Genomic DNA, 15,424 nt, shown 5'->3' with positions numbered 1-15,424 from the left:
GTCCTGGCGGTAAACGTTGTCGAAAGATGTGCAAAAGGATCCGACTTGAAATGAACATTGTATTTTCAATACCTTAGAATTAATAATATCTATGCCCACAGCAGTTGAAGTTTTAAGGTTAGTAAGGAGCGATGCAATCACCTGAACTGTGATGTCGATGGGTACCATGAATGTCCAGTCAAAATCTTGAACTGTGGGGATGTTGAAATGAACAGACGCAAAATACATATTCAATGCCGACGAACACTTTTGTATTCTAAGAGGCATTTGACTATCCCCATGTATAGAAATGTTGTTATCGGCATTGCGGGGTGAAATTGTGTCCCAGACTTCCCCGGATTGGATTTCAAGACTAAAGGCAAGCCGAATTAGAAAATGTTTGTGTTTAGCAGCTGTAATAGCAGACGTGCAATTATTTAGGCACTCTTCATATTTCGCCTAAGAGGATGGGATGGAAGCACGGTTTGCGTTCAGATGCTAGCCTTCCAGATGGGTTGTATCTATGCTGATATTGGTCAGCCGTCATTGTGAGCGCTCCCGTGTAGTCACTTCGCAACACAGAAGTTAAGTTCTGCTATTCTTCATTTCAGCGCTGCTTCGTGCGCTGCGCTGAGGATGGCTTACATTACGCATTCATAGCTGCCAAGAGAAATGTTTGTAGAACGCCAGGGGTTAGGGCGACAGTCCCGGCCGATCCTTCGTTCATCTGTCGTGGCCTATAAAAACACCCAGATACACTAGTTTTCTGCGACTGAAAAAATGGTGGTGTGTGGAGGGGCCGCGATTCGAACCATGGGTCTTTCACAAGCAAGACAAACGCTCTGTCACTGAGGTACACCAGCTGACGATACGTATACCGGCAAAACGTTGACACTGACGTTGCTTGAGCGCTTATAGCCTTGTCGAGTTTCATTGCCTAAATGAACTGGCACGTGTGCCTAATCACCTTTTAGAAATAGCCGTGATAGCTCCGGCGTGTGGTCACAGTAACAACTACAATGGTGGCCCAATGCAGTCCTTCCGCGTTCACTGCGCAGGCATGATGTAGCTGGAGCTGTAACTCCGTGCTCCGAGAACCAAAAAGTCGGATTTTTTTTTTTTTGAAGTGCTCGCATCTTTCAACCTCGTTTCAAGCGGACTATAGTAGTGCTTGCGATGGGGCGACTTGACTGAAGCTCGCTTGGGGCTTGCAAATAAAGGTCAATTCGAACGGGATACAAAGAACACCATCCTGCGTCCGGCGTGATCAGTTTCAGCTAAATTTCACTTCATTTCTCAGTAAAAACTGTTTTTCTTGATGTCCCAATTCATACCCCGTTCGAACTGATCTTACCAATGACTGTTGTTCTCCATTTAACGTACTTTACTTACATCTAAATTTTTATTAGCTTGATAGTGCGCTTTGCAAACATAAATATTTTTTTTCCCGCTTTGCTTTGTTAGGAAATTTTTTCTTGTTGCTTCTTTAGTTGATAGCGATATACCTCTCCGATTTCTCAGGAGGCTTTGAGCATAACACAAATTTACATCAACGAAAAATATCACGAAACACGTGTTTTCTATAAAAAAAATCCGCTGTGCAGGGGTCATCCCACCTCCATTAAAGAAGCCGTCGGAACACAGAGGTATGCACGCAGTCTGAAATCAGTCGTCGCCGTCCTAAAAAAAAAAAAAAATACACGAGCTGCGTCGATGTTTTCCCCTTTGGTTTTCCAGCGTTGGCGGTTCGAGTGGCCAGCGATGCGGCCCGCAACGCGTCCGCGCGTCCTCGAACCAGGCAGATCATGGTTCCAGGGAGGCGGGCCTTTGCAGGCGAGCCGACCACCGAGCTCTCCATGATGGAAATCGCAGACCTCAACTTCGACTCGCTGCGCTCCAAGGGCAGCATGTACTCGGAAGTCACCACTCCGTCGGCCGAGCCCGAAGTGAACGAGCCCTTCCGCCGCGATGCGTTCACCTTCCACTGGAGGGCGGCTGTGGGACGCAAGGACGTCGTTGTGCACACCGGGGTGCCCCGGATCTGGCTCGCCACTAACGCCACCTCGTCGCCCACCCCAAACCTTGTGCGCCGTTTCATTGGCCGAAGGGGCTTCCCGGTGGCTTCGACGACGACGCTGCAGAGCTCAGAATCACCAAGCAGCAGCGAAAGCACCGTCGTCATTAGCGTCAGTGGTCCTGGGGAAACTCCTGCTTCCAACGCCACCATTGTCAGCTTAGGCAGCCTGAGTGCCAACTTATCTGCCGAGGCCGCAGCTCAGCCGTTTAAGAAAACTGCAGAGGGGACGTCTGCTGGTGGCTCCAGTCGGCCTCCGGTTTCCATCATGCCATCAGGAAAAGTGGACGTGATTCCCATGGCGCCAATAACAGAAGAAACTTCGCAGACAGCGCGCAGTTCCCGGGGAATAATGATTGAGATTGATGCTCGGTCACTGCCACGAGGCGCCATTGTGCTTGACACAGAAACGACGGCTGCAAGCTCCTCCGGTGCATTATCGTCCAGCGTTCACGGGGGTGGTCCGTTCAGTGGGTCCGTTGAGTCTTGGCCTACCACCAGTCGTACGTCGCGCCAAGACAATGCCCAGGGGGGAATCGGTCGCATCGTGCCCATTTTTGACGTCAACGAACCCCCACAAAAAGCTCCATCAACCCCAGAGAGCGCCACCCATTTTAATTTGAGTGCGCGCAACGTACCGACGCATAAAGCGCTGGACACTTCGACGAAACTCTCAGTGGCTGGCGCAGGTGAATCAAAACAAGACGTCCCGCGGGGACCAAATGCCGGCACGGTCCAGACAGAGAGCCCGCAACATTTCCCAGAGGCTGGGGGAGCGAAAATTGGAGTTGTCGACGCGAACCTTCCGGCGCATGACGAAAGAAAACTAGAGACCCTTTCGAGCACAATGTCACTCGAAGCAAGTAGTTTCGCAGTAAGTGAAACGCCAAAAGGCCCCTTTTCAGACCTTCCGCCGATCCCTGGTAGCAGCCTGAACAACCTGAGTAAAGCTGGAGCCTCAACGTCCTCACAGAGTCCTCGAATCGATTCTAGGAACAATACGGACACATATTTGCGAGTAAATGGAAGTACGTTGTTGCCAGCATCACCACCGCTGGATAGCACGTCGAATGATAGAACCGATTTGCGAGTTTTTTCAGTGACTGACACCGGGAGCAAAGTGGACAGACGAATTAGTGAAAAAGAACCGACGCCGACCTCTGCAGTGACCGCAGCAAGAAGCTTTAGCTCGCCAATGATTGCATCGGGCACACAATCTAGAATTGGGGACATTGAAAACACCTCACTTCCAAAACAAGCGGTGAACGGCATGCAGTCGGTACCAGCCCAGAATGAGGAAAATGTCACTTCATCGGCAGGATATATCGCTTCACGAGAGGTTAATTCTTCGAAACACAGAGAGGGCATTCCGCCATTTGAAAATTCAAGCCATACCGCTTCACCCATGCTTAGCACCGCAGACTTCATAAACCTAAATAACGGCTCGGAAATCGCTGGGGATAAAAGTACAACCACTACGGAGTCAAACGAAAAAAAGCGAGGCGTACCATTAAATGACGGAAATCTATCTGCAAGTAACAATGTTACTGATATCTCTCCACTGAATGTATCTCTGAATGCAAGTGGGGCAGTCTTTTCTCTTCCACCTAGCAGAACCAACGACTTGTCGGGGGCCTCTGGAGTTCAAGAGCTAGCGGCTACAAATGGCACACTAGAAAATAAAACGCGGCAGGAAGAAAATCTTACAAAAGGGGGCGTTTCTGATGTCCTCACAGGGCAACCTGCCATCAATGCGGGCGATAATTCTGCTCTCACGTCACTGAGCACCGATTCTAAAGACGAAGCGATAGCATCGCGACAAAATGGTAGCACTACGTCGGGCCTGCTAGGCGGTAGTTCACCGACTCTGGCGAGCGAAAATGGTAGCGTGTCTGAAGTTGCAACGACTACAGGGCCTGGAAGTGTTGAGGGTAACGTAACGGAGGAAGACGTCCATTTAACTGCACTCAGCCGGAAGGAAGGTCACGTAACGGGGCCAGCGGCGAAACAGTCCACGGCAAGCGTAGTGGCGCAGACTGAGACTACACTGACCACGCAGCGCACGAGGCGCCGCATCCGGATGTCAAGGCGCGGACGAAAGCGCGTACTAAAAAAGGCGACCGTTCGCGTAGGCACGCCCACACTTCGGAACACGCCAGAAACAACGATGCCCACTGACACCAGACCCCCACCAACAAGCACACCCGCATCTCGCATGACGAGAGAGACTACGCGACACTTTGAAAATAGATACCCACCAGTGAAACATCCGAAGAGGAAACGCCGTTTAAAGTCAACCCGTAAAGTCAAAGTGCCATCCGCTTTGGGGACCAAGTCAGCAGACAACGGACAGCAGAGTTCTCAAAGGCGTGACGCGTCGTCAAGTGCTGGCGAAAAGGCTAAGCGTTACGGGGAAGCAGAAAGGGGCACAAGTCCTTCAACGACGGCAAGCTCATACCAACCACGGATAAAAGCTATTGAAATCACTCATCGACATGATCTCCAGGGAAAACGTAACACTCCAGAAAAGGCAACACCGAGGAAGAGGATTCAAAGCGATCTCGGAAAAGGGGCGCCGAGACGGGACACCGAATGGTCTTCCGAACAGGAGAATGACACTTTCATCTCAGATGGCACCTACCAGCATGCTGGCATGAACCCTTGGCAAATGCCGAAGGATTTGTCGAAGCTGCAAAAACAGCACCCTGGCCCCAAGCGGAAATGGCGACAGCGCGGGAGTCACAGGCTGGGCCCTAGGGAAATACCAAAGCACGCTGCACTAACCAGGCCACCGCTGAAAATGCCCATGGAATGGTCCGCTGAACGCCCGCGCCTACGGCGCATATCGCCGTCAACGTCGTTTTCCAAAACCAAGCGCTCCTCAACACTACGTTCGACAACAGGTTCCACAATAGGGTTACTCGCACTACGAAGAATTACATCTGCGACGGACGAGACCAATGGAGCCCCGTTGAGAATTTCCGTGGTGTCGGCTCCAGCCATGCGACGGACTTGGGGCGGAGATGGCAACGTTACGGTTTTGAACGTGACTGAGAACACGGGTGAAAACACGACCTCCAGTCCGGTGACAGCAGCAAAGTTTCTCAATGTTACGACTAGCCACCATAATGTGACCCTCACGTCGGCGACGGGGGGAGACGTCAACGAGACCACACGTGCAACGACTGAATCCGAATCTAATGGAACCAGAGAGAGCACGGGCACTACTACACCCACTAGCCCTTCGACCCCACGCGTCACTCTGTATCCAGTAGACAATTCATCCGTGTCTGTGCACTGTGCAACTGCCGACTGTATGGAGGAAGGTAAGGCTTGTTCCTTTCTCGGCGTTAGGCCTGTCAGTTACTGCCACGAAGCATTCACACGAAAAAACAGTCGCATAAAATACGAATGGAATGTGTAATAGGGCTAGCTACTTCCCTTCGGAAGAACTGGTACAAAAAATAACTGCTAACCCATTGAAATTTTTAAAAAGAGGCCATGCAGACAAAATACAGCCTGGTTCAGTTTGAAGTAACCAGCCTTTGGCAATCCACTCAGCTCTAGTCCAGCCGCGCAAGACGTTTTTTAACAAAAAAAACAGCAATAAATATAAAAAGACCTCAGATTTCGTTCCACAGTGACGTAATATGGGCAGGAGTGGCGCAATAGAGGCGAGCACTAAAAAATTAGGCCGGGTTCAGACTGTTGCCGCAACTGTCGTAATAACTTTAAACAATGACGGCGTTTCATGTCTCAGCCAACCGAACTGCGTGACACACCGTTTTTTTACGTCCATAGATGACGACACGGCTTTCGCAACCGGGGACAATGGGAACCTGAGCGCAAAAAAGTCGCCGTGTATGCTCCGGCAGGCGGGGCTAATTTTAATCCACGAACTCACCAGCTTCGCTTCGCTCGCAGTGGGGCCTGCGACTGCTCGCATAAAATGTAGCGTTCGTATTCATCAATGCGGATTGTACCGATCATTGTCTATAATGCCGTCATGCAACGAGAATTCACGGCCAAGTCTAGACCAGTTCCTTATAACTATACAAACGCCAACGTGCAAAAATAAACAACATTGCTACCACTAGCGCCTGCTCGACTAGCAATCTTTATTTTCAAGCATTTTCATTCATTTACACGTGCGGAAACTTTGTCGACTTCGTCGAGTTTTTTTTTCGTCGAGGAGCTTTCTTTTAACGCGAAGCTTGTGCACGTGCGAAAGTCCACAGCGTGGGCTTAAACTTGTATAAACACCACAACAGGGCGAATCTGCTCATGGAAGCACCGTCATTCTTGCAGAAAAACACATTTTTCCAGCAAAGGGAGCTTTAATTGATGGCAACCTTTTCAGCGACTGCGGCATTTTCACTATAACGGGAGCGCAACGTTTGTAGGAGCTTCGCCGGAGTGGCTTCCAAGCCCAACAAATGGCAAAGTTGTGTATGGCAGCCGGCCCAAGTCAAGGCTTGCGGTGAGCACAAGTTATCATCGGGATAATTTTTTGGGGCCACTGACGCCGTACGAAAGCGATCGCAACCTGGTGAAAACAAATTACCTGAAATAAATTTATCGAGCGCCTTCCTGGTTTGCTCAGCTGTATACGCAACAAATACCATCGCGTACGATATGGTGATTGAAAGTACGGTGCAAAAATATTGCAAGATCTTTTAGCATATTCTTTCGCGAACGCGTTTCTTTTGGCGAGATTTGTTGCCGAGCTTCCTGCCTAAGTCGACTATAACCTACAACCACGGCATCATACTCACTGCAGCTACTTTTCCAAGAATCGTTATTCATGCTGCTGCAACACTGCCTACACAGAAGATGAAGGCCAGCCAAGACTGCGCGGGAAATGTCCGACGCGCGGTAGTTTTTTTTTGTATGTGTGTTATAGCGGGGCTGCGCGCCGTAAGCCCATAAGAATTTACCGCGCGCGGAGGGTTTATTGTTTTTTTTCTTTTTGTTTTGTTTCACTAAATGAAACATTGCGCGCAAAGTGCTTCTTCCTGTTTATTTTTTTCCATTCGTGCTGTAGAACGAAACGCGCTTAATGTTTTTGTTGTTTTATTCTTTCCGATGTACGCGCGCTATCAAACGCTTGAAAGGCCACGGAACGCGTTAGCAAAGGTTAAGCAGCTGTGTAGAGTTTTTTGCGGGCGATATCCGGGTGGGTGCGCGTTCAGTGAATGCTGCCCGGGTGCCACCGGGTGCACACTTTCGCCAGCCTCGCCAAGTAACAATTTCGAGTTTAAAAACTCTCATGTCAGCACATACCGGGTGCAATCAAAAGTGCGCACTTCCCCTAGTGTGAATTGGCAAAGACTGATCAACAAACTGAGAAAAAGACGAAAGAACAGCGACAGTAGTCCGGCAAAACGAGTATAGAGCGGAGAGATGGGGATTAAATGCAGCGCTAGCCGGTGCAGTGGCGTCCAAAAGAATTAAAAAAAAAAAAAAAAAACAAGCAATAACAAATTCGGCACGTGGAATCGGCGTGCGGGGGCAGGTCGCTATCTATGGCTGCGTTCCAATTCGCGGACAGCTTTGTAGACAGCTTACGAAGCAGTCTAACCAGTCTAACTAAAGGAATAAAACTGGAACGGCGCAGCGGTTCCAAACGCAACACCAACGCAGACGACAGCCTCGAAGCAGACATGTTGAGAAACGCAAGACGCTGTTTTCTTAAATAACCGTTATTATCAGAGTTACTGGGTATATATTGAGTAACTCTGGTTATTGTCCCAAATATTACGTAATTTAAAAATTTAACAAAGTCATCTTCACCACTAGTAAATTATACTGAATATTTCAATAAAAAAACAAGCGCTTTTGTTTCAACATTAATACGCAAAAAGGTTGCGCTGGCGTCACTTATTAGTTCAGACAGGAAGGTAGCCTGCATTGTCACTGACTTTGATGCCGTCTCTTCGAAGCAGTCTTCGTTGACTGCTTCGTTCGAATTGGGACGGTAACAAAGCCGCCTAAAGGGGGAATTTGAACACACCCTAAACTAATAAGTGACGCCAGCGCCACCTTTTTGCGTATTAATGTTGTACCAAAAGCACTTCTTTTTTTATTGAAATGTTTAGTATAATTTACTAGTGGTGAAGATGATTTTGTTTAACTTTTGAATCACGTAATGTTTGCAATAATAACGGTAATATTATGTACGAAACCTGCGGCTTGCGTTTCTCAACATGTCTGCTACGAGGTTGTCGTCTGCGTTGGTGTTGCTACTGTAGTGTTGCGTTCGTGACCGCTGCGCCTTTCCAATTCTCATTCCTTTGGATGTTTAATTAGACTGCTTCGTAAGCTGTCTACCAAGCTGTCCGCGAATTGGAACGCAACCTGTGACGTCATATATAGACTTCGCCAGAAAGCGGCTGCGGAGTCGCCACTGCTTCATCTGTTTTCCTGAATATCTGGATCCCTGGTTCTCAACCATGAGTGTGCTGGGGACCCCTTCTGGACTTGCAGAAGTGAGGGAGAACCCCACGATGATTAATCCGTGTCACAACATTTTGGACGTGCTGATAAGGTCACCCACACATACTCAATATCCGCCTTTCGAGGATGACGCTTATGCTTATGCATGTCACATTGTCAAACAATTGGCTCTTGCAGCTAGAAGTCGCAAACACTTACACGCTGCCTTTCGTGTGTCTGGCTTTTTGCATAGCCAGCGTGCTGTACAAAAGCCCCACGTTAAAAGACGCGCTACGCGGAGACAAAATGTCATGCAGCGAAGCCACATTTTGGCATTGGCATCAAGGTTTGGCAGAAAGGGTAAATGAATGGCGGAAGGAAGATAGTTAAGGGGAAGTCCTGGCGGAACCCTGGAAGGCCCTCCTTGACCCCCTGGGGACCGCGGAGCCCAATTTGAGAGCCCCATGATCTAGATTATTTGCTTGAGGTTTGCTGCGACAAAATTGGTATCACTGTTATCGGGACAAAGCGGTCTTTTTATGGAACCAAACGTGTATTTTGTCTTCGTGGCCCCTTCAACGGTAACCTTTTGCCGTCTGTACGAGCGTTTGCATGCGTTACAAAATGTAGCGCGCACATCGGGGCTGTATATCACTGAACTCAATCCTTTGCAACTTGCAGGCCGTCGGCTCCACCTATTCACCGATTTGAAGCAGAAGCCGTGCTCAAACTTCTACGAGTTTTCGTGCAGTGGCTGGATACGTACTCACCCGTACCCCAAGAACAGAAGAAAAGTTTCCGTGGACGACGTTATCGTGCAGACGGCCGAGCAGAAAACGATGGAATTTATTTACGGTACGAACGCGCGTTGGCGCACTGCCGTTATTACACCTCGCCGCCTCTCGGCAAATTAATGTGCACTATACCACTGCGTGGCTGAGCCTCGAACAGTTTGCACGTGAATCGCTTCGCCGTGGGTATTCTTATCTCCCTGTCTTTCTGCCGCAGGAAACGTACCCGATCCCGCTTCGTACTCAGATCCACTGCTCTACAATGTTGTGAAGCTCTTTCAGGGTTGCAGCGACAAAAGTAAGTGTTAAGGAACAATTCCAGGTTGTTTCATGGGTAAAGCTCTTGAGTTGCTTCCGCGATAACCTGTGAGCCAAACTAGGCTTTAAGCCTAAAATGACAATTTTGCATGGGTTAATTTAGCTATCTAGTTCCTTCGTCACATCACTAGCCCGGCGAGCTTAGATCATCCGTCCAAGTGAGTTGTAACCTGTTCTAACAGAACCTGCGAGAGAGAACAATAAAATAAGAGGACGCAGGAATGGGCGCTACTTATCGTCCTTTTAATTCTAGCTGTGTTTATGTGATCTTTTCTGGCGCAACATTACCTTAAAGAGCCACGGTGGCGATATTAAACTTTGATTTGTGAGAGAAGTTAGTTTTTTTGTACGTCACATCGCTCTTATTAGGCGGGAAGCGACTTCAAACCCCTGATAAATATGCGATTAAAAATATCGAATGTCCAGCATCCTTTACCTAGGATCACTACAACGCAATAAGAAGGGCGGCGACAAAAAGGCCAGTCGGTAGCTGTCGCTATGCAGAACGCAAGCAACGGAAACCAGGGGTATGGCAACCGCCCATCAAGCCCATAGCGGAACCTAGTAGTGCACACAGGCTCTGCAACTACGCAGCCTCGGGCTCTGCTGTTGCCTTGGACGATGAAATTAGTTCAAAATTGTTGGGCGGGAATTCGATTACTTCAGCCTAACGGAATTCTCGATTCTTCTGAGGGGCGGCCGTACGGATTTTCACAAACGAGGTTTCGAAGGAAGCTGGCGTTTGGTAGCGTTAACTGTATTACCACAAACTCTGCTGTGCTAGAAATGATTAAAACCAGCGAAGTGACCCATCGATGGCCCCCATGTACCTGCTTTATTTAGCTGCTACGTGTCCCTGTTGGCCCCACCTCTCTGCCAATTTCACGTAAGGGGTTGAAGTTCGGTTATTTATCTAACTGATAGGAGAAAACTACAAAAGCACAAAGTGCAAATCAGGTTTTAACGCGCCAAAGCTACACCTGGTCTATGGGGCTAGCCCAACTGGCGATCTTTAACGCGCGCCGGAATATCGACACACGGGGTTTTTATTTTTTTGCTTCCATCAGGAAACCTGCCGGCGCGGCCAGGACCGTACCCGCGTTCTTGGGCGCAGCACGGCGTCTAAGCCGCTGAACCACCGCTGTGGGCAGCAGAAATACCCAATCCTTTGTGCTTCTGAGCCCAAGGGTTTGGGTTAGATTCCCGGCCGCGGCGGCTACATTTCAGATGAACTCGAAAAGCAAAAACGCCCGTGTGTCAAGATTTCGGCACTCGATAAAGATCTCCAGGTAGCCAAAATTAATTCCCCTACGGTGCGCCTCGTGGCACAGTTGTAGCTTCGGCGCCTACAACACCCAAAAGATGATGAAAAAAAAACACCTTTGGGGTTGCTTTCATCGGCGTCAGCCATTGTGCAGAAGTTAATAACCAAAATTAAAGGACTGAGGCAAGTTCGGTAAAATTCCTGAGATTTCCCAGCCTTTTTGTCTGTTGTCTCAAGTGTCTTGTCTAACTAAATTCAATTGGTTTTGAATGTTGATATGACTGAATCTGCACATATGTTTAACATGTTTAAGCGATGGATTACCGTCGGAAGTTGTTTTACCTATGACTTTTTTTGAAGGCTTTCTCATCAAGAACCCAGCAGTGGCCTTGCAAACCGCCCTGGATGACATCAGACTCACGGACTGGCCTTATGACGAAGAACCGTTGGACCTTGATATACCGGAGGTCATGGCGTTTGCTGCTCGCAAGCTCGGGGTTCACCCTCTCTTCATTCCGTCCGTCGAGGTGGACGATACCACCGGTTCCGGCTGGATATTTGTGGTACGCCTTATTGCTAAATTACACCCTCGGTTCGCGTCTGGAGGAGTAAGTGAGCTGCTGCTAACGTGAGCCATAACTTGCTTCTGCCTTCCTTTCCACAGCTAAAGCATCCCAGGACGGTGATACCTGAGAACGTCTACCTCGCGGGCGACTTTAAGACGAGGTACCAAAAGCTTGTTACCAAGTCCATGTCATTAGTGAACAGCGACAAAAATATCCAGGCCCTAGCCGAGCCCGTACTCGACATCGATTACGAGGTATACAAGGTACGGGAAAACTTTTCCCACTCCTGGGTTTTTCAAAGGTTTCAGCCACCGGTGGGCAAATATTTCTTGCGAAGGGGCACTCGGGGAACTGGAAACGTTTAAGAAGGCTAGATTCTCTGGTGGGCTGAAAAGAACTCTGCTCCAAAATTGTTTATTGTGTGGTTCTGGAAGTATGTTAATTGCTATCAGGTGACGAAAATGAGGCTGGCATAGTGAAATCGCTGATAAAATGCCATTATAAGGACGTTTCAAATACAAATGCTAAATTAACGTTATACAGAAAAAAAGAATTCGTCTTGTTTTGGTTGCCGCATCGCAGTCTCCTATTTTTGAGTAATTTGTCATTGTTCAACGGGAGCAGGGAGAGTAGGCTCGCTTCTCTTGCTCTCTCATAACTGCGCGGAAGTTGAGCTCTTGTCTCGAGTGACCGTACGAAGGGAAGCCGTGAAGCTTTCATCGGAAAGAGAGCGCCTGTATCTAGATTTTGGGGAAGGGGGAGGCTGTAGTTGATCACGGAGAATGACTGGTCAAACATAGTTTGGAGGATCCAAAGAAAACACCCTTAGCAGGCGTTCTCATCGGCTGATGTTACGGTATTATTTTAATGACAGTGCTAGGAGTATGGACACGATGACATTTAGATGCTTGAATGCGGCATTTTTCTCTGCGTTTTCTTTGGTATTTCCTATGTGAATTCCAAAGAAAAAGCAAGCATCAAACTCCATTCCAACCATGCTCTGTAGTGGGCGGCGCATAGAGCTCGGAGCTGCTGCCTCGTGCTGCGCCTTCATACTTAGACCATCGAATCAAATGGGCGCACCATAACGTTCAGGCAACATAAGCGGGCGGACATGCGTTTCAGGTGGGGAAAATATCGCGCAGCCATAACGAGGAAGTCTACGAGAAACGAACACGCTCTTGGAAATGTAGTTTTGCAAAGAGAAGACCTTCCGCCCACGCAGTACCTCACGTATTTAGCAGCCCTCCCTCAATGGACAGCCTTCCACAGTTGAGCACGCCACAGGAGTCAACGAAACATGCGGCACTGTCCGAATATTTAGCTCGTTCGTCTCGGAAGAATGATGACGACCCCGTGGTGTGCACTCAAAGCGCGCGCGCTCACACACGCACACACGCCCGCGCACGCACACGCACGCACACGCACACACGCACACACGCACGCACACGCGGACGCACATATGCAATCAAAATGCAACCATGGAATCATAGTGCCCGCTGGGACGAATGGCGGCGTACGAAGGGCAGCAGGCATCCTGCGGGTCGTACTGCGCCTAGGTCTGGTGTGAGCAGTACTTTTATGTGGGCATGCAGATGGTGGAGAAGAACGATCGACTTACCGACTATACCGGGGAGCACTACCGGAAGAACGTCGCGGCCGTCAACAAAAAGAGAGAGGTGAAGTTCAATATAATCCTTATTAGATCGTCGTTGTTGATGACCGTCCGATTTCGTCTTCCCTCCCACAGTTCGATATAGGCTCCTTCCTGAGTACTCTGGTGGACGGGCTATCGGTGGTGGAGTCGGACGCTGACTTTGTCATGCCATCCGCGTCGTTCCTGCAAGACGTGCTCAACATCACCGTCAGCTTTGACAAGTAAGAACACCCAGTGCAGCGAATTAAGCTCTCCATCGCATTTGCACTGGAGTATAAAACTGCGCCAGCAGGTTTAGTTCTTCAGGGCTGTACTACTAATAGACACGGGAATTACGAGAGAGAATAATTAACGAGACCAAATTTACACTTCCTTACTTATGTAGGCTGTATTAAGCTCGGCGAACAGTCACCTATAATACGCGTACTAAACACGGGCCGGTCCGCCACGTACAACACCAATGGAATTTCAAAGCGTCAGCTTCGGAATTCCATTATTAGTCATGCTCTATCAAAGCGCAAACAAACCACCCCATTTATCCTCGAGAGCGTACCAGACATGCGCCCGAGATTGTGGCGGGTTGTGCTCTATCAAAAAAAAAAAAAAAAAAAAGGCAGCATCTCCCCTTCGTGGATGGTGGAGTGGATGATGGAGCCATATGGCTCCATATGGAGTCATAATGTGGAGCCATTCATAGAGTGTCATACTAATACTAGAGGGAAATCTGTCGCTGCAGCCACGGGCCGCCGTGGGCGGCGCCATTGCCGCTAGCAATGTTCCTCGCCTACTTGGCTTAGCTGGCCATATGGCTTCTTTTTTGTCTCGAAGCCAAAATCAACAAAAAGGGTAACATTTTTTTCTTGTTTATCGTGCATGAAGCTTCTACAAATTAGTCTCTTTGGAGGTTCAATTTTACAATAAAAATTTGATGAGCCTTCTACAGTAATATTGTTGCTGTTTTGCAACCAGAGGCAACTTTTCAGCCAGTTCATGAGTCATGCCAAGGACAAGTGGAACGTGCCTGCCCGGTACATGACGGAACGCTCGCCGAAGCGCGGCCCCTAGACAGTGGCGCCAGATTTCCCTCTAGTATATATTAGTATGAAACTCTATGGCCTTAGCAAGGCCATTGGCTGTGGGTCGCTCTTTTCGTTGTCAACCAGTGTCAGCTTTTCGTCGCCGTCGAACACTCGACTCTGGCTGCAGACTCGATTCTAAAACGCGTATAAGCTGGGGTAGAAGTCGCGGTACTTATCGAGACGTCTTGCGACCGAACCGGCGCGTCGGCAGGGCAGGTGGTGAGCCGCGCTTCTACTTGGCGTTCCGTGGCGAAAGCAGCTCTCTCCACTCTCGAAGGCAGCTCTGTACCCACAGTCTGTTACTCTCTGGTTCTGCGCTGTTCTGTCGCTCGCCCTGTTGACGGAAGATAATGCCTATGGGCTCCATCTATTGACCCCGCAATGAAATAAATTTTCCTTTTAGCCACGTGGGTGAGGTGGAGTTGCCGGGGTAAAGTAAATGGGATGTCGATCTCCCATCATTCACCAGGTATGCCTCCCTGTGCAATGGGCCATTGAGCGTTCACGCTACTCAGGGCCTCCTACGATGCTGTTAATGCCGCTTGGTCATTTGGTGTTAAGCTTAACACACACGCTATTTTTAAATGGGGGGACAGGTTTTCTATACTATTTTATTTCGCCTACATCTTAATTTGTGCGCAAACGAAAACACCGCTTCAAGTACAGCAGTTACGGCTGAAATAGTAGCAGTAATCAAAAGCAAGGCCCTAGCAGAAATTTCATTTTCATTACAAAGAAAAAAAATATGTCAAATTGCTTTGAAATTGTTTTGCGTACATGAAACGTACACCTACATTCACGGCGCTGCGTGGCGTTCGACCTCTGGAGGATGCTGCGATCACCGCCTCTCCCGCGATCCTGGCGTCTCATCTGCTCAAATGCGCGATCGCCAAGTCAAGCCAAGGCGAAAAGGCGAGCGCGTGCTCGCGTGTCCTGTTAGCCAATCAGTGTCGAGTGCATAGGCCACGTCGTGTTTCTTGCCCTAGCTCCACGGACTGCGGGAGAAGTAGTCAAAAAACGCGCCACCTCCACCCATTATCTTTCCATTAACGGTACTCTTTTAAATTGTTGCCATCCAATTCTGTGTTCACACAGTTTGCGCTTCGAGTCCCGACTGATTAAAGTGTCATACTAGTATATTGTTTTCATTTCGTACTCTAGTGGCTCATTTTTTCTCATGAGCAATTAGCTCGAGTTCATCTCTTTGCTTTTATCTTCACTTCTGTTTTCTTTTTGTTGCTATATGCAGATCTTGCTTATT

At 48.8% G+C, this 15,424-nt stretch overlaps 1 protein-coding gene across 1 annotated transcript in view; it reads left to right on the top strand.

Moving 5' to 3' along the window:
* The window catches only part of LOC144162496 (uncharacterized), a 130,433-nt gene that overhangs the window by 53,632 nt on the left and 61,377 nt on the right, over positions 1-15,424 (top strand). Inside the window, exons 7-13 of the mRNA XM_077693061.1 lie at positions 1,624-5,379; positions 9,170-9,343; positions 9,497-9,577; positions 11,222-11,424; positions 11,526-11,690; positions 13,023-13,106; positions 13,178-13,305. Coding sequence (XP_077549187.1) covers positions 1,624-5,379; positions 9,170-9,343; positions 9,497-9,577; positions 11,222-11,424; positions 11,526-11,690; positions 13,023-13,106; positions 13,178-13,305 — 4,591 coding nt within the window. The remainder of the gene's footprint in view (positions 1-1,623; positions 5,380-9,169; positions 9,344-9,496; positions 9,578-11,221; positions 11,425-11,525; positions 11,691-13,022; positions 13,107-13,177; positions 13,306-15,424) is intronic.

This window comes from Haemaphysalis longicornis, unplaced genomic scaffold, assembly GCF_048455015.1.
Source record: "Haemaphysalis longicornis isolate Haplotype H1 unplaced genomic scaffold, Haemaphysalis longicornis Haplotype H1 scaffold_1, whole genome shotgun sequence".
Classification (NCBI taxonomy): domain Eukaryota; kingdom Metazoa; phylum Arthropoda; class Arachnida; order Ixodida; family Ixodidae; genus Haemaphysalis; species Haemaphysalis longicornis.
The sequence above is the reverse complement of the archived record's forward strand: the minus strand, read 5'-3'. Positions and strand labels throughout refer to the sequence as shown.